Source organism: Prunus dulcis, chromosome 6 (genome assembly GCF_902201215.1).
Source record: "Prunus dulcis chromosome 6, ALMONDv2, whole genome shotgun sequence".
Lineage (NCBI taxonomy): Eukaryota > Viridiplantae > Streptophyta > Magnoliopsida > Rosales > Rosaceae > Prunus > Prunus dulcis.
Window position 1 is genome coordinate 28,095,652 of NC_047655.1, and position 25,907 is coordinate 28,121,558.

The following is a 25,907-nucleotide window of genomic DNA, read 5'->3' on the forward strand; positions in this document are numbered from 1 at the left end:
CAATGATTATGAGCAATTCAGGCATTTACACTTAGAACTGAAAATAATGATGCTTTAGAATCACATGTGATTCAAGCATTTTACTAGGACAAGCCTTTGAAACAATTATAGTATGCACAAAACAAAAAATTGTTGAAGCCAAATTAAAGTATATCGGCAAGTTGCCATATTTAAGTTGGAACCGCAATCCAAAGCCTTGGAAACTAGACGCAAAGCCTTCGAAAGCATATTTGCACCAAAGAATCGGATAACCTTTTCGGTTTCAAAAGAATCGGAAATTTGATTCCTTAGAACTTACTACCCCCGAGGTAGTGTTTTAAATACAACAAAATTGATACAATGTACAAACTATATGACCCTTGCTAATGGAAAATTCGTTGTCAAACCGCCACCAGTAAAGACAAAAAATGAAAAAGATAAATAAGAACCTTAGATCATGAAACTAACTTAGGGTTGCTGTGTACTTGGTATGAATTCTTCGGCATTTTCACTGCTTATAGAAACTCTATTTAGACCCAATTCTTTGGCGATGAGCCTAAATAAGACTTGCACGGACCCTCTTATTCTTGCTTCTCTGTTCAACAAAAGGATAAAGAAACAACATGCGATGAGCACACTTGGTACAATGTAGCATAAGATATGAAAAAAGAATTCAATGTATACATGCATGCTTTATAAATTTACGTCTCATATCTTTTTAGTTAGTTAATTTGATGCCAGCCACATTTAAGATATTTTAAATGGATCTTGCCATTATTCTCTCTAGACAACAGATTCAAGTTATCCACGATTCCAGTTACATTGCCTGCTCACTCAAAAATTTCCAGTTACGTTCTTTTGAGTCTACTTCACTTCTAAGTACTGCCGTTAATCTTTGATTAACTAATATGCTCTGTCATACTGGGAAAACTCCCTTTATCGTCATCTGCTACCCAGTCCACCACATAATCATGATAATATTATGATACCGTGGTCAGCTTTACAGTTAGACTACAAGCTTATGACTGGTAATTTGTAAGTGAACTAATATCTAGGTTTAAAGAAATTAATTGACAGTAATTCCACCATTTTACACTCTCCGTCTCAATATTATTTCAACTATGTCCCATATCATTTTCATAAAAAGAAAAGACGTATTACTCTCACCTTGATACTACAAGCTCGGATAAGGAGGGAAATAGAACAACAAGGTGAGGACGCGTGTCATGATTCTTTTCCTTTTCTAGGGCACTTTTCAAATGCGGTTGCAAGGGAAGAACCGATGCAGTATCTGAATGAATTATCAGATGAGCCAACTCTTCAAGAACATAAATAATTTCTTCAAGTCTTGCTGATGGCAATGGGCGACCACCTGCAGAATAAGACATGATAATACAAGATACTAAGTTTTTTTGTTTTGTTTATTCTTTAAACAAGTGATAATAGGAAGATATCGTTAAACATAACATACGCACCTAAGTCATTCTCGTCAATCAGAAATCTGCTCAAGATGTATTCGCATCTGGTTATGAGTACCATGATTGCAATTTTGCTCACCTCATATCTCGCTGAATTCCAATCATTGGATTTGCTGTCATAACTGAGTACATAAAATACTGTGAGAAAATATTTTATTTTAAAGAAAATGGATGCGAACAGGTTTAGACATTATTAAGAGTATGCTTAGGAGACTTGAAGAAATGGAGCAGAAAGTAAAATAGTAATGAAGAGGGCATAGAATGGTAAATAAATATTACATTGTTACTTTCCTTTGTTTGGATGTTTTAAATAGAAAGAAAAAGAAAGAAAGACTCCTATGATGGTTTTAGTATTGTATAAGACTCCTATGATGGTATTACTAGGGAATGCACAAATATAACTGAAACCATCTTATCGAGAGGAGTTTGTCCAGGACCTAAAATGGTCAACCTGGTAAAATACTTAAATGGACAGTGTAAATCAATACTCCCATACATCAGAAGCTGAAATATAAGTAGAAGACAACCCTATTTAATACATCACCTGCTCAAGGAAAATAGCTTCTGTAAACAAGTCAAGGAAAATCTGCTGCAGTGGGAAGGCATAAGTTCCACAAAATCAACAGGTAAAGAACAAGTACGTGAAGCACAACGGTCCAAGGTGGAAACCAGCCGCTGCAAAATCTGTTAAAATCAAAGATTTCCATTAGAAAAATAATAAAATAGTAGTTGAACAAAAATCCTCCTAAGGTATCTCTATTCCACACATCACCCAGGTTAGTGGTGACCCTAAATGATTCCACTCAGGTGATTTGCAATGTTAACATCATGATTAAGAAACATCAAAACCAAGGCTAGAAGATATACAAGCTCAAAACTTGGACCCCTGCGACCCATATATGACCTAAATAGCCCAATCAACAAGAAGAGATCACAAAATAGGACAAGGCATAGGAACCTTTCACAGGGCTCTTCTCATATCAGGCTATTATTGTAATTTCCACCACACAGAATTCAACACTAAGATATGCAAAAGATGTTAACTACATCATCCCAACCCTGTAACTACCACCTCATTCAAGCATCACCACTACCATGGCTACTGCCACTACTACTAATATTACAATCTACTATCTGTTTTATGGTTGGTCAGAAAATTACATCAAAAGGTGCGTCGATTGGTGACTTCAGAATTTTGTCACCAAGAATGTCTAAGACGGTCATCTCAAGGGACTCATCAGTTTTTACATCCACAGTTGAGAAAGAATCAGAGGGAAGAGCTCGCCCGCAATAACCCACAAGGAATACTTCATAAACATCGGCAACTTCCTTCCATATACGTGTTCTTGCAGGCTTACTAGCACCTGAATCTAGTCCGGCATTTATAGCCGAGTTTCTGGCATCATCAACTAGAACGCGATTGAAGCCTTCAACGGCTAAACTCCAAAGAGCACCATCTGGATTGTCTCTTCTTGTCGTCATACACCTAAGACAAAAGCCTGATGCTGTTATTTTCTAGTTCAAAAGAGATTAATCTTCTCAATAAAAAGAAAAAAGAGTTTTAATCCAAAAATAAATAAGATTGACAAATACAGATATACGATAGAGTTGAGTTGTGGCTACTGAAATTCCAAGCATTCATTGAAGATTCAAGTACTTTTTATGTTAAACTGAGCTCGGGTAAGAAAGTCACTACGAGGCAGACATATTCTCAAAATGCCCTCTTGATTAATATATTAGTCACCCAGGTATCATAATCCAGAGAAACCTTTCATCTTCAGGAACAATTAGAATATTTAACAGTCCCTCACAACTGTAAGTGCAGGAAGATTATAATAACTATTTTCCCCACTTTGCGCCTTTCATGTTATAAGCTCTTATAGACCAGTATTCAGTTCATTATCAATTTATGATCATAACGACCTTTAACTAGAAAAGTGTAGTTGCAGTAGAACAAAATTAGCACTAGACCAAAGAGCCATCAGTACCTCCCAAGACTTTGAATAATTTCAGGATACAAGATATACTTTTCAACTGCTGGGGCCTGAAGAAAAAGATCTACCAGCAAGGGAACAAGCTTTTCCGCAAACATATAATTAGGGATGCCTGCTGTTACAGATGTCTTTAATCCAGAACTCGGAGAACCTTCTACTCTGTTTGAAGATATAGAATCAGTCCCATTAGGTGTTTCATGTTTTATCCTCAAGTGATCATCTGCAGGAATATATTTTATTTTTCTTTAGTTACAGCTGACATTCAAAAGTATGGGGAAAACAAGCCAATTTTATACCTGGAACTTGGTCACTAGTGCTGGCTTCCTCTGCGTCATCATCCTCATTTTGTACAGCAGAACACACTCTTGGCAGATATTGCAAAAAATCCCTAATAAGATTAAGCCACACGGAAGAAATGTGCTCTGTTGGACGTAACATTGGAAGGATCTCCAGCACAGTGCGTAACACAAGTGGAACATGTCCCTAAAGAAAAGTAAGAGATTCTATTAGACATGAAGTGATATATAAACATAAATGAAAGTGTAGGCCATCTGTTCCCTGTTACTATTGCTACTAACAATAATTTCTGCTGTACACTTTCTTGATAGCTACAAAAGAGTATCCAGTCTTCATAAGCACAGCAATGGCTACATTAGAGAGGACTATCGTACACAAAATTTCAGGGGCATGGTTTAGGTATAATGATCGATGACGAACAAAGAGGGAATAATTTTGCTAACTTTCCATTTTAATTATATGTTTCTTTCTAGTGTGTTAAGTTACACTTCCTTGTTCTCTTCAAAAGATAATACATTATGAAAGAGCAGCAGTGACTACAAATAAACAGCTAAAGACGTTGGGGGAAAAAGAGAGTAAGTTAAGAAGGACAAGTAGAAATTTGGCTTACAAATTCAGTTTCAGAACTATCGTTGATGATTATGGCTTGTTTAACAGCTGAACCTATGATTGCAAGCAACTGCTTATACAAACGATCATCAAACATCCTTTGCGCTTGTACATGTAGTTCCCCTGTTAGAAGTTCAAACAGGTTGAAACAAATGCACATCAGAAGATGGTTCACTTAACCAGAAGGGACAAGTAGCAAATACAAAATTGGTTGTTTCAGCTAGACTAAGTCATAGATCAAGCGAAGGAGATGTTAGATATTGAAGATATCAAGCCAAACAAATGGGAAGGACATACATTTTAACATACAAGGAAACAAATAATAAACCAGTCATGTTAAATTAAAGCATTACCAAGACTGTGTAAAATCTCCTGCTTCACCTTGATAGCTGCATTGTCACTCAGGTGTGTTGATGTTTGGAGAACCACCTCGTAAGCATCAAGCATTGATTCAAGGTAAGGCCTCGGCAAGTTCCCCTGATTTGACACCAATAAATTATTCTATTACAGTTTTTATCATAAACGTGCAGACATATTGCAATCTTCATTTTCTAATTATGTAATTCATTTAGTTAGTATAAATAACCTTAACCGTCTGTTTCAGTTTTCAAAAAGATAAAAGCCAACTTAGGAAAGAAAAGATGTGATTACAAAATCTAATTCACAAATATACAAGCATTCTAGCTCATTCACATGATCACCTTAGAAGAATGAGAAAGAACAGGTGTCTGTAAACAATTTATTGCAGCAATAGCAACCTCTTTGCTACCATTTAAAATGCTATTCTTGACAAATAAAAGCAAAGACTCCCATCCTGCCAAAGGGAAAACATCAAATGTTAACTTGTGAGATCAACAATATTGAAAATAACAATCCCAGATACATCAGAAATCCATTGTAACCTACCTGACCAGAAATTGCTTAAACTTCTAAGAAAAGGAAAGAATGAACGTAATATTCGCGCTATGCCTCCAAGGACCAGCACAAGTGTTTCATCCCACTGTTTCTGAGCTGTGTTGCGACTGCAATTTCATTCAATACAAGAGTTGCGTGATTGAATAACAGAACAGCTTTGGGGGGAAAACACTGGATCTTATCTATTCCCCAAAAAAAAAAGAGAACAAATTATAGTATCTAAACTCATATACCTATGATGTATAAGCATATGAACTGCTTTTCCTCCTCGAGTTCCAAGTTCTTTCCCGTGCCATTCGTCTTTTGATGAAGTTTCAGCCTAAAAACAAACAATTCAGATCAAGAATTCACAACAGTACACCACTAGAAAAACTATTGATATGTCTTTTACAACCACTTCAACAAACCATGTGAGAAGCACGATCCAGTGTAGGAAAAACATAATTCCAAAGGCAATCCTCCCACATGCTTTTTGAAAGTTTTTGCCCATGACTTCCAAGTGTCTGAAAAAGTGTCCTGATGGCTGAATTTCTAACCTGGATGCAAGTTCACATTCTTTGAGATTTGTATAATGTACACATAACTTCAAAACCATATGCCAAATTGAGAAAGCATTTGCATAGAATGAATACAGGAAGTTGATTAAAAATGACATGCTTTCCCACCTCTGGCCTCTCATCAGCTCCAAGCTTCTGAAGTAACGAGAAAGCAGAGAAAAGCAACCTATCACGATCCACTATATTTATAGAGGGAGCTTGGTCATTCACATTATCCAATACATCGAATGTTTCTTCTTTTGGATTCTCACCATTTAATTGCTTTAGAATAGGATGCACATCAGAAATCCCTGTAATGTTTCAAAACACCAGTAAATAAACTTTATGCATAAGTGTACCACCAAAAATAATAATAATAATAATAAAATGACGGGCTAACAGATAAAAATGGTAGTGACCTGTTTCCTTTTCCTCCCCAGGCCCATGGATCAGACCTTTGGCTATAAAGTCAGTTGTTGTCCATAAAAGGCCTATTGCTGTCAGGCTTATATTCAGTTCTGTCTTTTGAGCACTGTATGCTCCAGTCACGTCTACACATCTGCAGAAAGGATTCATCACTCAGACAATCCTAAAGAGGTCTAAATTTGGTGAATTACAATTTCTATATACCTACGAGAAGGTGTGTGTGTGTGTGTGTGTGTGTAATAATGCCAAAGTCTGGAACCTTACACGTGAAGGCAGTCTGCAGGTATAATGGAAAGTCCATCATTCATAATCACCCGTAGGCTCTACAAGAAAACACGAAAAAATCAAATTGGATCTACATAACTAATGAGACCATCAATCTATAATTTCAAAAGGTGCATTGTGGTGGCAAAAGGGTAAGCTGCTTTTTCATTGCTGTAAGCAATAAACAAACAGGAAAAGAAAAAAAGACAGAGAAACCTATAGGACCAAAGTTGGAACGTTGATATGAGTTACATGTGAAGCCTAAGAAAGCCCCAATATAGTATACAATTCATTCCCCAAAAAGTTTAAATCTTTTGCTAACCTGAAAGCCCAGGGTAACAAGTTCCTTCTCTGAAGAATCCGCTACAGACCTTTGCAAAACAAATAAACAGAGGCTCAGCCCCTACCATTTTTTGTAACAAATTTTCCAATTAAAAAAGATAAAGAAGTTGAAACAAATAGAGCTGCAAACAGAACAGGTGACTGGAAACAGAGTGAAATTTTAGGCAAACCTCAACATTTCAAGAATATCTGGCCAACTGTAGTGTAATTTCTCCCCATGCCTCTGAAAAATCTTACCGAAGTTAGTGAGAAGTCATTATTTACAAAGACTAACAATCAAGACACATACGAAAGAAAACTTGAAATGAGTTCTTGCTAATTACATATTACCTCTAAAACATGCAGAAGAATTTTCAAAGATCCAGCACGTACATCAACACTTTGAGTAGATAAATAAAGAACCCTTAGTGGGGATATGACAGCACATTCAAGTGATCCCAACTGTGCAAGTCCAGTTTCCATCTATATAGGTATGCCAAATAATAAGCAGTGTCAATTCCTAATTTCATTAGAACAGAGCTTCAACCATAAGGAGGTGAAAGTTCTCACACTCTGAGATGCTCTAGATCTGGTTGTTATGTTGTCCTGGAACTGGTCCGAACCTAAAACAGCACATATTGATTCATCTAATGCATCAAGGGCCATATTACGTAAATGCTGGTTAGATTTATCTGCAAGCTGTAAGATGTTGACGTGCTGTCAAGGAGAATGTACATAGTGCAATACTGTACATTATTAGAAATCATTTGATAAGATCACCTCAAGAAAGTGGCCAACAACTTGATCCCACAATGGCTCTACTCCTGCAATAAGGTAAAGAAATACAATATCAAGCCAATTACAGAATCTACACTCAAATCAATCAGGCACGCACTCACATAACATAACATCCAGTCAGAAAGATGCCAATTTGCATCATTTACCCACTTGCATCCATGTACATGTTAACCCAAATGATGGGACAAAGTGATGATTATAATTACACAGATTAAGATAAGCAAAGTTTGAATAATAGATAAATGCGTATAAAAACTAAATAAATAAACAAATTTAGTCATACACGGATGGGTTGAGATGCTATAAGCTTGCATGCATATCAGATATTGATGAGTAAAGAAAAATGAACATCAACATTTATGTTCCAAACAAAGTTTAGTTAGAATGATCATTAAAAGCAGAAAAAATTACTGCAAAACATGTGAACAGTCTGGAAATAATTGAAAAGAGAAAAAAACTAATAGTTATATACCAATAAAGACATTAACATTTTTTTCTCATCTAAAAAATAGAAAAATATTTCACAATTTTAAATGGCGACAACAAGTTCTAGTACATTTTAGGTTACAAACTGACATGGGGATGGACAACCAAATTCAAGGGGGTAAGATGATACGTTTGGCATGAATATTTTACCGCTCTACATACGGTAACAGTTGCAGAACAAGCACCTTCCATGATTTAACATATAAAAACACCGAACATAAAATCCATTTTGTTATAACTATTAACTGCAAATTCACTGGCATTACATACTGTGTAGATTATTGACAAGGATGGATATCATTCTCTCCACTGAAAAGTTTATGCTTCCGACTTTTTGACTGGATGTGGGTACAGAACCAGTTGTAATCCCAGCCATGCACTGCTGTGAAAGTTGGCATAGGGCAGAAAGAAGGGATTTTACTGCAGAGATGTGCATTAATGCTGAGCTCTCGAATAGCTTTGCAAAATGGAGAAAAGCAAAAGGTCAGGGCATGTAGATGGTCATGGTCAAACACATGGATACATATCTTTACGATATTACACAGGCATAAGAATATAACAATTAATCATAAGAGCCCATACAGTTTTCTATCAAAACAAAAGGGCTTCACAATAATCATATCTCAGTTTTAAAAAATAAAAATAAAAACAATTTGAAACTAGGAAAGCAACAGAGGTTTTCTTTATAAGTTATTTGGAATTTCTTAAAGTCAGGTGGTTTCAGGAAACATTACATAGTACTTTAACATTTTCTAGAGCATAGGTCCATTAATTTCTGTAAATGAGAAGGGAAAAAAAACAGAAAAACTTGAAATTGATTTACGAACGAATTTCCCCAGACGGTTTTGACAGTAAGTACACCTTTGAATTAGGCTATCAGAAAGGCAAAAAATTTCTCAGATTACCTGAGAATTCAAAGAAGAAAGAATATTTAAGTCGCTGGATTGACCAGATGATTCCCTTGTAAGCTTAGGCACAGCCGTGGACACCTCCTGACAAAACAAAACTAGCATAATTAAAAGTTTACATCAGGGAGCTAACATAAAATGTGTATCAGATCAGATTGACACAGCACAAAATGAAAATAAATTTCAAATAGAGATGTCTGGGTTCAAAACCAATAAACGAACCCTTGTTGCGGAATCAGTTGTCAGGGCAAACAATTTCTTGAAATATTGGTTCCTCCATATAGCAACAAAAAAAAAATTAATTTGAACAGCAAGAGTATTGATAAACATTTGCTCAAATTACCTGTGTGGTGGCATGTGGTGAATGGATTGCTCGGTCTAGAGCTGCTAGGGTTTCTAATACCTACAGTTAATTGCCAGAAATGATAAGAGTATGAATTCTAGGTTTTAATGGATAAATATGAAAGTACACCAACATACCAAAACCCAGGATGGACCCAATACATTGTGCAGTCGATGAGCAATGTTGAAGAGAGTTCTTAAAGCCTGAATAGCAAGAGCAAGTTGAATTCAATATTTATGTATGTCAAATAAATACTTAGGAGTACATACACTAAAGGAAAATTAAAACAATTACACTCTACAGATAAATGAAATGGACGGAAAAATTTATTCAATAATCTACAAAACCTATATACCTGGACATTCTTGGGAGTAAGAACCACGCTTTCCCTTTGATCAACTAAGGGTTCAGAGCGTTTTGACCCAGGAGATTGTAAAATACTGCTGCACTCTCAATGTAAAAACCGATTCAACATTGTCAGGTGCCTAACTAAGACTGGATATGAGTTGAAACAAGAAATCTAAGCTAGAAAATCAAGGATTAAACAGATCAGAAACAAATCTTGGAAAGCAAAAAACTCCAAACATATTTACATTTAGTAATTCAACTCAATAATCAGCATCCAGCTATCTTTTAGACCAACCTAGAAAAGATTGAACAAAAAATATTCAAGCATTTCTACAAACACCACAAAATCACACTGCTACTGGACTTCTCATCATGGTACTGACCGACTGAACAACTAAGTAATTGTGTCTACGACCATACACGTACATATATGAATACCAGAAGGGTCTCTATGATATACTACATGCTAGCTACATAGACACGAGAAGGGTCTGTAAGATAATACTGTATGCAACTTCAAACATATTCTATAAAATATAAAATAAAAAAATTAATGACTTTTTAACCATGATATGGGTAAAACGGAAAAGAAATAGAAGCTGATACAATGCGGGAAAAGTTTAGCAGTTTTTTTTATACCAAGATGAAATAAATCATGGAATTTGCAAACATATTTTGATTATTGATAAGGATATGGAGGCCATAGGATATATACAAATCAATACCTCCTTCTTTCGGCTTCAATGGGAAAATTGATTGTAAATTTGCAAAGAGATGCTAGAAAAGAGTTCAAAGGTTCTACAGCACGAAGAACCCCGCACGCCTGTATTGTCATGAAACAGATCATTGGTTTATCATATTTTAATAAAAACATGGAGTTATCCAAAAAGATGAAGTTGTTATTGTATATATTTGAACAGAAGAAAAACCAAAATCCATCACGTCAAAAAACATTAAAGGGGGCGCAGAAGCGATAGAATACTTCTCAAAATGGCAGCCAAGATAAAAGTTCAGTTAACAAGTTAAGTTTTGGTTACCTGGGTGAAGGCCTGATATCCCTTCAGTATTTCCAACACAATAGCCTCTCCTTGTGACCTTCAAAGTCAACTTCAAGATAGTTATAACTTATAAGAGATGAAGTATTATTTAATATCTATATATGCTTAAATAGACAAGTCCAACCTTGACAAGATAAAGGACAATGCATCTAGTATAGTCAACCATAATGAATCAACCATCGAGAGGCACAGAAGAGCAGTATTTCCAGTACACTTTGCAGGCGGATCATAATCATATCTGGGGGATTCAATCTGGTAGACAGGACTGTGTCACATGATATGTTATTCTAGAATATTAGAATGGAGGAAATAAGATAAATAAACACCTCCCCAGAATCTACTGCTTCATCCGTCAGTGTAGCCACAGTAAAGACAACACCCAGAAGGCCTTCAACTGCCAATGTTATCGAATGAGCTTCACTAGCAACCAAAACTGCAGCATTGGATGCATCGTTATCAAGGCTCCACTCGATTCCTGTATGAAGTGAATTTCGTTACTACTATGTGCATGAAGGAATAGAACAAATGATAATTTCTAACCCCCACCGGTAGAAAATTGCAATACGATTCTACGTCTATGTCTTGATACATCTGACATCCAACCAAACTTTACATTCTTTGACAACCCTAACTATGAGAACAGAATAGATAGTATGAATATGAAAAGGGAATGTACAAGCAGTCCACTGAAAACAACCCTCATACTACAAAAGACTGAAAAACAAAGGCTAAAACAACATTTTCTTTTTAAAATTTAATCATCAAGGACTATCTCGAGGACCTCCGATAAGAGGGGAATTGTATAATCATCATGGAACACAATGGCTTTTATTTCACTCATATAAGTGAAGAAAACCATAGATTTCCTTGCATGTTCTGGTTAATGAAAGTTCAATTTTTACAAATAGAAACCTAGTAAGTCATTACCTTTAGCTTTGCTGTTAAACATCCCTGCAACAGCTGCCAGGCTCTCTTCACTAGTCTCCTGAACCTGCAGCAATTAGATTTCTCTTAGCCAATGGAATAAATGTATTATAATGGTTATACCACATTATAGTTGGGAATACAAGCACAAAGACCGTCTACATTATAAATTACTTCTTGAAACTGGGGGGCCTATGCTAGTAAAAAGACAAATTATAAAATTGGGGATAGAAGCAAGCTGACAAGATAGAGCACTGGCAGCTGTAGAGTAACCTCGTTACAATGAAATAAACAAGATCTGACATGCATCCCTCAGGAGTGGCAAGTTGTACGACTAGAACATGCTCATAACTATATGAATGAAAAGACTGACTTTGCATGTAAGATATCTGAGGTCTGTTTCAAAACATGATCCATGATCAACATATGGCATGCAGTCGAAGCTACTATACATTAAATCAGTCTACCTACACAAACACAGACGATTACCATATGGAGTCAAAACAATCCAGCTCAAGAAATACCAAATCCATGATCAACATATGGCATGCAGTCGAAGCTACTATACATTAAATCAGTCTACCTACACAAACACATACGATTACCATATGGAGTCAAAACAATCCAGCTCAAGAAATACCAATAGATTCACATGCACCCGTAATGCATAACAATGAAACAATATGGCCTAGGGAGAACAAAAATGTAAGTATCTTGCCTGTACACTTGAAACAACTCTAGCAAGAGCTTTGACCATGCCCTCCACAACATTGGTGTTCTTCGGGTGCCTGCAAGGAGGATGAGGAAAGGAAATTAATACAAGATAATGGTTTCAAAACTTCTTTTAGAGAATATGGAAGCTTGACCCCTCTGGTCTATTCACCTGTCATTCTCTCTGTTCTCATATTCAGAATTGTGGTGAGGGGGAGATCTTCCCCCCGTACACTCAAATTTGGAAGGCCAAGACTCCTCTGAAAGTTAAGATCTTTGTGTGGCAAGCGGTGTTGGGAAAACTAAATACTGGGGATACTTTACAGAGACGTTGTCCCTATTTGTGCATTAGCCCTCACTGGTGTGCTCTATGTAATAAGGCTGGGGACAGCGTGGACCATCTCCTTCTTCATTTCCCTTTCTCCCTAAAGTTGTGGGAAACATTATTGCAGGAAGTTAACACGGTGTGGGTAATACCAGAAGGCTGCTTTGAACTTTTTTCCATAAGAATTGATGCTTTGGGAAGGGGAAAGAAGGCAAAAATTCTCTGGGGTAGTCTGATGCAGGCAGTGGTTTGGAACCTATGGCTGGAACGTAACAGGAGAATTTTTGAGAATTATAAGGGAGTGGGAGTGGCAGAGTTATGGGATAGAGTGAAGTTTTGGGCTGCCCTTTGGGCATCAACTTCTCTTGCCTTTAAGGATGTACCCTATCCTTCAATTATGCGCAATTTGCTAGCCGTAGTATCTTAAGGGGCTGTTTTATGTTTGGTTGGCTAGTTAGGTGTTGAGTGGCCTTGTGTCTGTTTCTTCAGCTAGTGTTTTCTTTTATCTGCAGTCTAAATGCCTTGTTTTGATCCTTACAATTTGAATAAAAATGTTTCTATTCTGCCACCTGAAGAATGAGTAGGAATTTCCAATCGACCGCTAACATGGCATGAAATTTATTGGCATCAATTGATGAAAGTGGGACCCACCACTTTCCCAATGTTGAAGAATTATTGCATACAACAGTTTAGTGTGGTGTCCCACTATTTTCACCGCTTCACTCCAATAAATACATGTCCTGTCAACAATTAGAAGGAAGTTCCTCTTGACTGGTAGTCCTTATGATTTTACCATGCTAAACTAGACAGGTATCGTCTAGTCTAAACGATGCTAGAGATTAGAAAATATAGACTGACCACAAACTTACATATCAAAGTTTACGAAAAGAATCCGCAATGTCCTTGCATCCACACAAAAACCCTGTCAAATTCCACCATAAATGGTCATTAGACTCATTACAATATTTTACTAAAGCATCACTCAATATCTCATATAATAAGTAAGAAACGAAATACATAGATAAATTCAGCAATGTCAAAATTACCCTCAGGATCTCGAGAACAAGAATACGATGCCATAATGGCAGATCAAGAAATGTGACCTTCACCAACATACTAAGGAAAACCTGCGGTTCAATAAGTAAATAAATAAAAGGAACGGCGGGAGGGGGCAACAATAACATATTGAATCATTAGTTGTAGATTGAGCTACAGAAAGCAATTTTTATAGAGGAGATACTAGGAAAACTAAGCTCCAGATAAATTACAATCTGAATCCTCTTAAGGTTTTTTTCTCCAAAAATGACAGTTTGAATCCTTTTGTAAGGACAGAGTATGTCCCTACCAACAGGCTAACACATCAAATTGCAAGGAACGATTACCGTGGAAACAAAATGTTTAAGAAACTGAAAGAGTTGAGTTTCAAATGACAAATTTAAAGAATAGATAATAATTTGGTTCCCAAATTTTGAACTGAGTAGCAGACCTCAAGGCCTCAATAGTGAATTTAATTTAACTTTTTGGTGGAACTTCCATAACTAAATGGATATTTTTCTGTTCAACTATTATTGTGTTGGCTTTGTGAAAATTTCATTGGCATGTCATTTCCTGGTTAAAATAATCATATACAGAACACACCTCACATTCTGTGATAAGGGATGAACTGTAAAGCCTGATAATATGGGCAACTGACCGCAAGACCAAGCGACGAAAAGAAGGCTCTCCTGCTTCCCCTTCAAGCTGATTCAACATTAAACATAACTAAGGGGACAAAAAGGCAAGCACAGTGAAATTCTCTGCAAGAGAGAACAAAAAGCCTGAAGAGATTAATTGCACTGCATGTTAAATAAGTAAAATCACCTCAGCATTGGTACGAAGTGAAGTCATTAGAAGTGAGCATATCTGGTGCTGCAGAACCTGTTGAGGTTTCAAGCAATCTTTTCAACTATGAACGTTTTACTAGCGAATGCATCCATTAAAATTAAGTTTTAAAGGTGAAAAAAATAACAAAAAGAGGAATGGACTTGTACAAGAAACTCTTTAACTCACCTGCTCATAAGGAAGTAGGGTTCTAAAAACAGCCACATAATTGGACAAAACAAACCTGGAATACAAAATGATTAATTCAAACAAAGCGATCATAATATTCTTTGAGAGCCAAAAATTGTATTTGCACCATCCTAGCGAATTTTGTTTCAATTCTATAGCAATATAAGCCGTCTAATACCTATTTTTAACTGGAATTATACTAGGATAGCTTCTAGTGGAGACCAATATGTGTAATCAAGTCCCATAGATTTTATGTGAACCTCCCAGTTTTGTGTGTAAGAGAAATACAGATGATTGAAACGGTAACATTTGATATTAGCTGGGAGTTACAGAGACTTGTGTTCTCATTGTTCACTATCTGTCAGACGATGTGGCACAAACTCTTCAAACAGAAAATATCAGAAGGTGAGTCGGGTGTGTGTTGAGGTAACTTTTTGTACATAGCTAAAACAGCCAAATTTTTATATTCCTAATTTACTCAGGAAACAAAATATCACTGTGTTAAGATGGAAAGAATGAACCCCAAAGCTCTATGCTGTTCCCCTCTACCCATATGCCAACAAGAAAAATACATCTTTATGGGTCTATGTTTCATGATATTAAATATACATGATTTCCAACCACATGAGAAAAGGAAAGTATGTCCACTAGATAAATAGTAATTTGGACAGAAATCCACTACTTTATTAAAAGATGCAAGCAACAAGATTTCTTACTCCAGTATATCAAGTGCAAAGGACCGCTGAAGAGAACCAACTCGTAACCAAATTGCCTGTAAAATAAAAGGAAAGGAATATATCATCCATCCTTGAAAACACCAGTTTATACAGTGTCATCATGACTGATAACTGCATGATAATTAATTTTTTTAGTAAGAATTGAAAATATATTTATATGCAAATGGGAAACCAGAAAACAACAATAATTTCTAAAATCCCCAAAAACTACAAATTCCACAAAGACAGATGTACTTAATATCCCAAGGAAACATAGATTCAAATCAGCACATACAGATCCACCTGCAGCAAGAGCTGTCAGGTCTTCAAGCAGACGAAGTCCGAGCTTTCCAGCTTTAGTTAAGGTCTCCCTCATCAATGATGACCTTCCATAAAGAGATTTATCCAACGACCTGTTGATGTTTGGATTTGTTAACAGAGGTCAAATGCTGAAATCAAATGTTCCATGCCAGTAAGCAGGCATATACATCTACAAACTGCCCTTTTCCAACCCAAAACCACTTAGATGGAAATGGAGATATGGAGAAAGTACACTTCGTAAACATTTACTCAATGCTTATTGCTAAAAACATAGATGAGAGACATATTGATGCAGAAAAAGATGCAGAGCAGTGAGCCAAAACTGTCATTTACAAGTATTACATACTCTGAAAGATTGATGCTGCAACTAACATCACCGCTAACTGGACTGGTGCGGGAGATGTAACCTCCAGAACTAAGCTTGCCAGAAGGAAGAGTCTCAGCACAAACCACATGATCAAAAATCAGTGCTACCGCTTGCCTGAAAGTAGCTGCAGCAGTACTGGAAATCTTCCACATTAAAAGAGATCCCAGATTGAAAAGACAGATAAAATCTATGTAAAAATAAAGTATCATATAAAGAATAAACCAACAGTAAAAGAAAAAGAAGAAAAGTTATATGAATCAACCAGCAAGTAATATTGTCCAAAACTAATTGAACTTACTTCCGTACACTGTCAGAAGACCGGTTGTTTTCAAGAAGCCGAAGGCATATACCAAGAGCTTGAGCCATATTGTCCTGTATATTATAAAACAATTAAGAATATAACAATTCAAAAACAAAATGGCAATTACATTTGATTTGATGGATGGAATGAAATCTTTTTCTTGTAATATGGCCAGAAACATCTTTCACAGTCCCCATTCATGGTATGGCAATATCAAATCCGGATGAAAATTTCCAAATATAAAACTATATTGAGCAATTACAGACCAACAACCGCTGAAATATTAGTAAGTACCCAGGGAGAAACTCAGGAAGTGAAAAAATGTATCATGAGATTATTGTATTCAAGATTAAATAACTGTACTTTTTCACCGGAATGCATGAAATTATGACGTGTTGCATAGAGATTTCACCGGTGTGTTTTTTTTTTTTTTTTTTTTTGGTTGAAAAAGATAAGTTTTATTTCATAAAAAACCATACAAGAAGGTGGACAAGTAATCCACCAAAAACAGGAAGAAATAGCAAAACGAGTACATAGATCTCCAATCATGAGAAAAAACAATCCTAATCAAGACACTGCAGCCTTCCAATCACGCAAAATGTTTGAAAAAGATGTGTTCCTAAAAATAGGAGAAACAGAAGCCCATAGCGCTGCCCAATACTTTGCCTTTTCCCACACCTCCTCCACATCCGCCCCCTTGACGTCTTCAAAAAAACGTTGATTTCTTTCCCACCATATGACCTAAACAATACCCAACACCAGACAGCCCCAGATTGATTTAGCCTTTTTGCCACCTCCTAATATTTTGAACTTTTCACTGAAAAACGAAAACAGTCCTTTAGCACCACCCAACAAACATTAATCTCTTTAAATAAGGTGGATTTTGAGTAACCAGCATGAGTATGTACATCCCTTAGTAAGGTGAATTTGACTATGTTTAAAATTTAAATTAAGTAATACCATTATTTGAATATGTATGGAAATCTAAAAATGCTACAGCAATTGACATTGCATGATATATTAAAAATCTTGGCTTGCACATCACATTTAAGAATCTTTTTCCTTATTGTGCCTCTGAGTCTGATCTACCTTAAAGGAAAAATCCACCTACAACATATCCTGTGAACTAGTTCCTCAGCACAGGATGCAAAACTAGTACTTATTAGGAAGATAAAACTATGTGACTGATGCTTCTTACCTCAGTCTCAGGATGTAAAGGTGACTGCAATATTATTAATACAGTCTGCAGGGTCTTGAGTTGAACACTTTCATCAGTCATTTCAGCATGCTGCCGGAAGCAAAGAAGTGTGTGAGGTTTAAGGGTTTAAGGCACTGACATTAGCAAAATGAGCAACAATACTGCTCCTAATTGAACTTACATCCTTCAGTGTAGAAAGTATCTCGTTTAGAGCTGAAGGAGCAACAGCATCATGAGATATTAGCTTTTGCAAGCAAGAAAGTCCAATAACACTCAGCTTCACAGTTTTAACCTCACAAGCCATCAAAAATATTTTTAGTATGTCTTCATTCTGCGCAATCTCACCGGGACTAGACAAAGTACGGAGCTGCAAGTTTTACATCAACAACAAACATATAAGCGAACTTGGCCGCTTGCCTAATTACGATTTAAGAATATTAATATGTAAACTACTTCAACCCTAATTATCTTCCCTAATCAGCTATACTAAATACTGTTTCGGCCTTCAATTTCACAAAACAGAATTAATTAATTGTTTTACTATATTTTCCACGGTAACTTGTTCAGCTTCAACATGCATAAAATACAATAATATCACATCGGTGACTATTTCAGTGCAATTTCAACTCTTCATTTCATTCATTTCCTCCTACTCCACAAAACATTTGAATTTGCAGCCACACTATCACCAATTACATGCACGCAAACATTAATATTAAGAGTTTGAAGACGCAGACCTTTATAATTGCATGCTCAGCGCCGTCCTTGACGGCGGGGTAGCGACGGCGAGCTTCGGCGGAGAGAGCGCGAAGATCCGACTCCAAAACCGCCATGAAAGCCATCGCTGGTTTGAGTTCTTCAACGGCTCAATGAATTCTACCGTTGTGGTTTAGGCAAAGTGAGATCGCGCTCGTGGAATTGAGGAAGTGATAGAGAAAGGCATCGAGATCGGAGAGCTCATAGAGGTGTGCTTGGAGTGGTAGATCTCGTGCACTTTTTTATTATTTATTTTTATACAAAATTAGTTTGTTTAGTTTAATATTTGCAATTAAGGGTGTGTATTCAATTGAGATTTTAAAAGATTATTTGGGATAATATAAGTCTTGTGGTATTTATTTAGTGAATAATTAGTATTTAAGTACTTTAATTAATTTCATAAATTACTTAATTAATACTAATTAATTATATTTACTTATCTTAAATAATTTTATGGAACTTAAAATTATTTTTAAATTTAGACTATATTTTAAAAATAGTTTGAATTATTTAAGAATCCTATAAATTTCTTTTAGAATTCCAAAAATGAATTTTAGCCTCCAAGCCCTTAATCCAAGTCTCGAACCAAATGAGAGTCCCTTTTCATAATTTTTTTATTTAATAGTATAGCCGCCCGTCTATAAATGCAATTTTTTTTTTTTAAAGTATAGTGGTCCAGCTATAACCGTTTTTTATTTCTATTAAAGAAACAATATAGCCACGAGGCTATACTCGGTTTTTCTAATTTTTTTCATACACATAATTTTTTACAAATTCTTCAATAATACACATAAAATTCACATATTATACATATAATTATTAAATATTATTGAATACAAATAATATATATTAAAAAATATAAATATATTATATTAAAATATTATATAGTGGCCGAACTTTTAAGTTGTAATTTGACATAAATTTGCTGAATAAAATATATACGTATTTTATTCGTACAGTCGCACAGTTATGTCAAATTAATATCTATAAAGTATAAACTAATGCAACAAGGAGAGTCCTTTTTCATAATTTTTTTTATTAAATGGTATAGCCGTAAGGCTATACCCATATATATATATATATATATATATATATAAAGCAAAAGGCAAAGAATGGTAAAACATTCAAAATATCATAAAATGTTGTTGGTTAATGCAAATATTAAGATTTGAAATTATTAATTAAATGAGGATAATATGGTAAATTCACACTTTTTCATATTTAAAAAAATTAAAATTAAAAGAAAAATCAAATAATGGATCCTATTTTTATAGAACACAACTACCTATTATCATTTTTAATTTTAAAATAAATTTAAAATAGTTTCAAAAACCTCTCGTAGGTGTGGAAGCGAGTGCGAAGAGGCTAGTTTGTTTTAAAGAAATTGTATAGCCCTTGGCTATACTCTGTTTTTTCGTTCGGTTTTCCCATTTTTGTATAAGAAATAGTATAGTCGCGCAGCTATACCCGTTTTAAAAACTTGTATTAAATAAATAGTATCGCCGCGCGGCTATACTATATGTTTTCCGATTTTAAAAAAATAGTATAGCCACGCTGCTATCCTCTGTTTTTCCAATTTTTTCATACACTTAATTTTTTATAAAATCTTCAATAATACAAACAAAATTCACGTATTATACACATAATTATAACATATTATTGAATACAAATAATATATATTAAAAATGTAAATAAATTATATTCAAATATTATAAAGTGGCCGAACTTTTAAGTTGTAATTTGATAGGGGATACTAAAAATAGGTGAAAGGATAAACATGGAGAGCGTCAATGTTACGACCACTTGTTGTAGGCGACATTGATACTCTAGCGACTAGGGCTCGTCAGGGCCAGGCTTTAAAGAAGAGCGAGAAAATACCAGGCCGGATTTTTTTAGAAAATTCAAAGGCTAAGCCCGACCCATGGTCGGGCTTGAGAAAGCCGGTCGGGCCTAGCCGGGCCTAAACGGGCCTATTTCATTAAAAAAAACCATAAACTTAATCATAATGACATTTTTGTCCAAATTTGAGATTAAATTCACTTAATTCCAATATTTTCACATCAAACCAAATTCATAAAACACCCAATAAAGTCACACAACTTAATAAGATTTTCCACAAAAATAATAAAATCAAGTATTATTTTTGAGATTATTACATAATTAAACCGTAATACGTTGTAAAAAATAATAAGTATTAAAAAAAAAATTAAAGGATGATATGAATAAATATGCAAATATTTGGTGATCTGTTCAAGAAAAATATGATTATATTTGGTGGTACGATTATTGACAGGAACCGATCCTAATTCCACTTTGGAATTCGAACCAAGCCCTGTGCGTGTCTAACATATGGCAACTGTCAGACACAAATGACCATTTTACCCTTCCTGCTACAGTTATTATGAAAACTTTCTCTGGACTCCTGCCGAAAATTCAGCAGAGTCTCCCCAGTATTTTGACTAAATCCAAATTTTTTCACCTGTCAAACAATCGAATAAATCCACACCAACTGCCAGAATAGGATAACCAAATATTTGACAGCTTCAGTTTTCCACTAAAACTAGATATCAGAGCAATTTCTAAAGTTCACAGGGTTTCAAGGATTTTTCCACAAAACTCTACCTTACTTGGTAGCGCGGAAGCTAGGGATGGCCCGGTGGTGGATCATGCGCACTTCTACGGCCTGGGGGCGAAAAACAGGTTGAAAATGTGAGTTGACAAAAATAATGTTCTTGGAAACAATTTTATAACCATAATAACCCCCATTTAAAAATAAGTAAGGATATAAATCGATGGTTTGTCTATATTTCAATACAAGGTATTCAATTAAGTATGTCAAAACCTACTGATGAATGTACTCGTATAACTGAACAGATATATATATATATATAAGATATAAATGCGCGAATAACAAAGAAACTGGTATAAAATATCTGAAAATCATAACTGGATAAAAAAAAAACTCAAAATCCTTTGAAACTACCGCCTAATTGTACCCCTGTCATATCCGTCAACTCCCCTGGCAGGTCTCGGGCGTCATGCAGTCTACCCGAGCCGCAAACTGACGAAATCAGGGGACTATGATCAGCCTGATCCGCCAGCAGGTCTAGATGACACCAAGTCGACTCGAGTCGCTCTGGCAAGATACAGGGGACCGTAGTCAGCCTGATCCGCAATCCTGGCAGGTCTCGGGGACACAAAGTTAGCCGAGCCGCAAATTCTGGCAGGTCTCGGGACACCAAGTCTGCCGAGCCGCAAATCCTGGCACTCACGGTCCGAGCGACCCCGAAACTCGTGAGGCAAAGTCAAGTGCACTGACATAACTGAAATCAGACTGAATGTCCGTAGACATCGGTCCGACTGTGGGTAATCACCAAATAAAAAGGTGGGTACATGGTGGTTCTAAACAACTATTTTAGAAAAACATGATAATTCTCTGTAATCTGATAAATCTGAGGTAAGCTGCCATCTCTGTATCACAAATCTCAAATCTACTGCTCAACTGAGTAATATAAAAACAAAGATGTTTTACGCTACATTTCTTGCTCAGAAAAACATGTAATAACACTTATGCGAGATCAGATACTGAAATTTATTCCGATAAACTCCTTTATAAAAACTTATTTATATAAAATCACTTATGAAATCTTATTTATAGAAATTATCTATATAACTTATTTATACAAAGGCATTTATGAAAGAAAGTCCACTCACAGCTGGTCCGAGCTAGCTGGACCTTTTGAAGGTCCCTCCTGTGGTTCTGTCGGGCCTCGGTGCCTGATTTAAATTAATAAACTGCTGAATAAAAAGTATTTAAATTAAACACCATGCCCCCGGCTCCTAGAAATACGTGCACTCGTTTTAAAGTTACTCCTATGCCCACATTAGCCTTTCAGACTCTTAGATCAGTTTTGGAAAACCCGACGCTTAACTTAAGCGATAAGCTGCCAGATCGGCCGACCTGGGACCCGTGGGGCCCATGATCTCCGATGGCCAATCTGGGCTTCCCTGAAGGTTCCTTACAGAGAAGAAACCATGTTCCGCGAATTTGGTCTGAAACGGACGGTCGGATTAGCCAAAATCGCGTTATTGCTTAAAATCCAAACCCTAGCCCCAGGGTTCGCGATTTAGGAGTATCTGGGACTCCGATTAGCAATCCGTCGAATCCTACACGATCCTGAAATTGTGTAGACCGACATATCCAAAATTCAATGCGATCCAATGATTTAACGACACTGCACCCAAGGATCGCGAGATATGGAAAATCCGTTAGGGGCTCAAACGGACTCCGAATCGAGATCCGCGAAATCCTACGCGCTAGTGACGACACGAGGATCTCAAAACTATCTAGAGTCACTTCACCACCCTCGCCCACGCGCTGCCCCATGCGCGGGTAGATTCAGGTGTCCAAAACGATTTCGGGTGGTCGAAACATCTCTGAACCAAGACTCCAAACTCCTATCCTAGGTAAAACACCCCATTTGGAGTCACTTTTGTTCTTGGACATACCCCAAAAAGTGACCAGAAACGGACGATCACGGCAGCCGAAGTTTTGGCCGATTTTCAAGTCGAAAATTGTACGTTCTAGAGCTAAAATCGATCGAGACCCATGCATCCATCAGCTAGAACACGAAAAATAGCTGAGAACTCGATCGATTTGGTGGAGAATTGAAGGAGAACGAAGAGCTCAAAGTTCAAACTGGAAATCCGGCAAAAATGGCAGATTCCGCCGAGCTCCTGCCACGGCAAGGGCGGCGGCTGGTCAAAAAATGACGGCGGTCGAATGGTGGTTCGTTTGGTACCAACAGCGGAGATCGGCTCCAAGTGTGGCGGCCGTGGCGACATCGAAAGCGAGCGGAGGTCGAGCTGCTGGGCGAAATCGGGAGGAGAGAGAGAGGAGAGAGAAATGAGGAGAGAGAAGGGAGAAAGGGATAAAAAAAATCTGACTTTTTGACAAATTATCATTTTGCCCTTCGCGGTATTTTGATCGTATTTTCTTCGTTACAAGTCTGATTCGAGTCTACTCCGTGTCTACGGACTCGTTTCGCCGTGCTCTACGCAACGGCGCAAGCGGAATTACAAAATTCTTCCTTGATCAAAAAGTCAACTTTTTCCCTATTAATTAATGCAATTGCAAAATTGTCTTTTTGCTAGAAGATATTAATCCTACTTTTTAGATATTTTATTTCTTTTTAGATATTTTGTTTTGGGTTATTACAATTATATTTTGTCATATGATTATATTTGGTGATGTGATGTGTTGTTCATCTTATTTATATATAATTGTTGAATTAATAATTGACACAAATTAATGTGCTAATCATCCAATTATAAACTAGGAATGAGTAAAGAAAAGTAAATGAAATGAAACAAATTATATATGTGATTTAAGTGATATAATCATAAACCTAAACTCTTATTTATACATAATTATATATGTATGCGGGCCTAGCAGGCCGGGCTTTTGTGGGCGGGCCAAGCCGGGCTTTCTTGGGATTAATCGGGTCGGGCTGGGCTTCAGACACCCAAGCCCAAGCTTAGCCCAGCCTAAGGCAGGTCGGGCCATCTCAAAGTTCATAACTGGCTGGGTCAAGCTTTTTTTCGATTGGCCGGGCGGGCCCTCATCAGCCCATGAGCTCGCTGGCCAAATGATGGGCCTACTAGCGACCACTGAGTATAGCCGTATGGCTATATTATTTTTTAATATAAAAAAAAGGACACCCAGCCATATGGCCCCACGTGTCAACACATGTTTTTTAAAAAAATATATATAAACATGGAGTATAGCCGAGCAGTTGTACTCGTTTTTTTATAAAAAAAGAAGAACCTCTATCAATTAAAGTCACGTGTCAAAAAATAAGTATAACCGACCAGCTATACGCTTTTTATAAAATAAAAAAAATAGTAGTATAGTCGACCGGCTTTACTTTTTAAAAAAATTTAAGAACTGAGTATAGCCATCCGGCTATACTATTTTTAATATGAAAACGAGGCCCCCCGACCATTAGGCGCCATGTGTCAACACATGAATTTTTTTAAAAAAACTAAAAACATGGAGTATAGCCATGCGGTTGTACGCGGATTATTTTTTATTATAAAAAGAACCTCTATCGATTAAAGCCACGTGTCAAAAATAAGTATAGCTGCCCGGCTATACTTTTTTTATTAAAAAAATAGTGGTATAGCCGACCGGCTATACTATTGAATTAAAAAATTAATAATTAAAAAGAACCCTCCTAGTTGCATTAGTTTGTATCTTATAGATATTAATTTGCAACATATCCAAAGTAGATATTAAACTTCCACTATATGATACTAGCCTCTCTGCACGCGCTTCCGCGCCTGCAAGAGGCTTTTTAAAAAAAAAAATTAAATTTATTTTAGAATTAAAAAAAATAATGGATAGTTGTGTTCCATAAAAATAAGATCCATTATCTGAATTTTCTTTTATTTTTAATTTTTTTAATACGAAAAATTTTGAATTTACCATATTATCCTCATTTAATTAATAATTTCAATTTGTAATGTTTGCATTAACCAAGGACATTTTCTGGTATTTTGAATGTTTCACCATTCTCTGCCTTTTGCTTTATATATATAGATTTTAATATAATTTTTATAACATAATTTATTTTTATTCAATAATATGTGAGAATTATTTGTATAATATTTGATTTTGTGTGTCTTCTTGAAAATTTTGTTGAAAATACGTGCATAAAACATTAGAAATAAGTACGTACATGTACAATACAACAACATGAGATGTGTATAGAACACGAATGTATTGTTGAAAAATAAGTACCTACATGTATTTATATATGCATACATATGCAAAAGACTATAGCCGCTCGTCTATATTATTTATTAAAGATAATTTAAAATAAATAAAAAACCACTAATGCTCCCTGCTATACTATTTTTTAAAAAAATTAGAAAAAAAAAAACCGCCCGGCTATACTATTTTCTAAAGAAAAAACAGAGCAGCCCCATTGTGTGAAAAAAATATGGCCGGACAGCAATACGGTTTTTAAAAAAAAATTTAAATGAGTATAGCCGTGCGGCTATACTGGTTCTTAATATAAAAAAGAGGACCCCCCCACCCATTAGGCGCCACGTGTCAACACATGTCTTTTAAAAAAAATTAAATACATGGAGTGTAGCCGGACGGCTATACTTGCCTTTTTTTTTTTTTAAAAAAAAAAAAACAAAGAAGAACCTCTATCGATTAAAGCCAAGGCATACTTTTTTTTAATAAAAAAATTCTTAATATATATATATGTATACATATGTAAAAGACTATAATAGCTCGTCTATACTATTTATTAACGACAATTTTAAAAATAAAAAAAACACTAACGCTGCCTTGCTATACTATTTTTTTAAAATTAGAAAAAAAATCAAGTATAGCCGCTCGGCTATACTGTCTTAAAAAAATTTTAAAACTGAGTATAGCCGGCCGGCTCTACTAGTTTTTAATAT

General features: G+C 35.9%; 1 protein-coding gene across 5 annotated transcripts; it reads right to left on the reverse strand.

Annotated features, from left to right (window-relative positions):
• Positions 1 to 6: 6 nt before the first annotated feature.
• On the reverse strand, positions 7 to 18,666 carry LOC117629786 (protein MON2 homolog). Of its 5 annotated transcripts, XM_034362389.1 has the most exons (45): positions 18,410 to 18,666; positions 17,854 to 18,039; positions 17,673 to 17,762; positions 16,472 to 16,545; positions 16,153 to 16,308; positions 15,781 to 15,898; positions 15,486 to 15,541; positions 14,770 to 14,824; positions 14,581 to 14,637; positions 14,359 to 14,460; positions 13,767 to 13,847; positions 13,590 to 13,642; positions 12,403 to 12,472; positions 11,688 to 11,751; positions 11,087 to 11,235; positions 10,885 to 11,012; positions 10,740 to 10,797; positions 10,428 to 10,525; positions 9,710 to 9,797; positions 9,492 to 9,557; positions 9,355 to 9,414; positions 9,009 to 9,095; positions 8,374 to 8,560; positions 7,600 to 7,643; positions 7,390 to 7,518; positions 7,171 to 7,302; positions 7,011 to 7,063; positions 6,821 to 6,869; positions 6,499 to 6,557; positions 6,228 to 6,367; positions 6,081 to 6,119; positions 5,938 to 6,008; positions 5,680 to 5,808; positions 5,506 to 5,591; positions 5,264 to 5,379; positions 5,059 to 5,171; positions 4,711 to 4,834; positions 4,359 to 4,480; positions 3,748 to 3,934; positions 3,446 to 3,671; positions 2,619 to 2,943; positions 2,002 to 2,141; positions 1,455 to 1,579; positions 1,147 to 1,351; positions 7 to 574 (listed from the first exon to the last, which is right to left on the reverse strand). In XM_034362389.1, exons 1-45 carry the CDS (start codon positions 18,512 to 18,514, stop codon positions 448 to 450), a joined length of 4,929 nt encoding a protein of 1,642 aa, XP_034218280.1. In that variant the 5' UTR covers positions 18,515 to 18,666; the 3' UTR covers positions 7 to 447. The 5 variants fall into 5 exon arrangements, with proteins under 5 accessions (XP_034218280.1, XP_034218279.1, XP_034218278.1 ...); XM_034362388.1 differs by having other exon boundaries at positions 5,938 to 6,119; positions 9,710 to 9,794; XM_034362387.1 differs by having other exon boundaries at positions 5,938 to 6,119.
• Positions 18,667 to 25,907: the final 7,241 nt, after the last annotated feature.

Excerpts from the sequence above, each read along its gene's own strand:
- LOC117629786 (XM_034362387.1), bottom strand. The coding sequence starts at position 18,514 with ATGGCTTTCATGGCGGTTTTGGAGTCGGATCTTCGCGCTCTCTCCGCC. Across the intron at positions 14,461-14,580 it reads CACTTCGTACCAATGCTGAG|CTTGAAGGGGAAGCAGGAGA; the intron begins GTGATTTTACTT and ends ATGTTGAATCAG. Across the intron at positions 13,848-14,358 it reads CCCTTATCACAGAATGTGAG|GTTTTCCTTAGTATGTTGGT; the intron begins GTGTGTTCTGTA and ends ATTGAACCGCAG.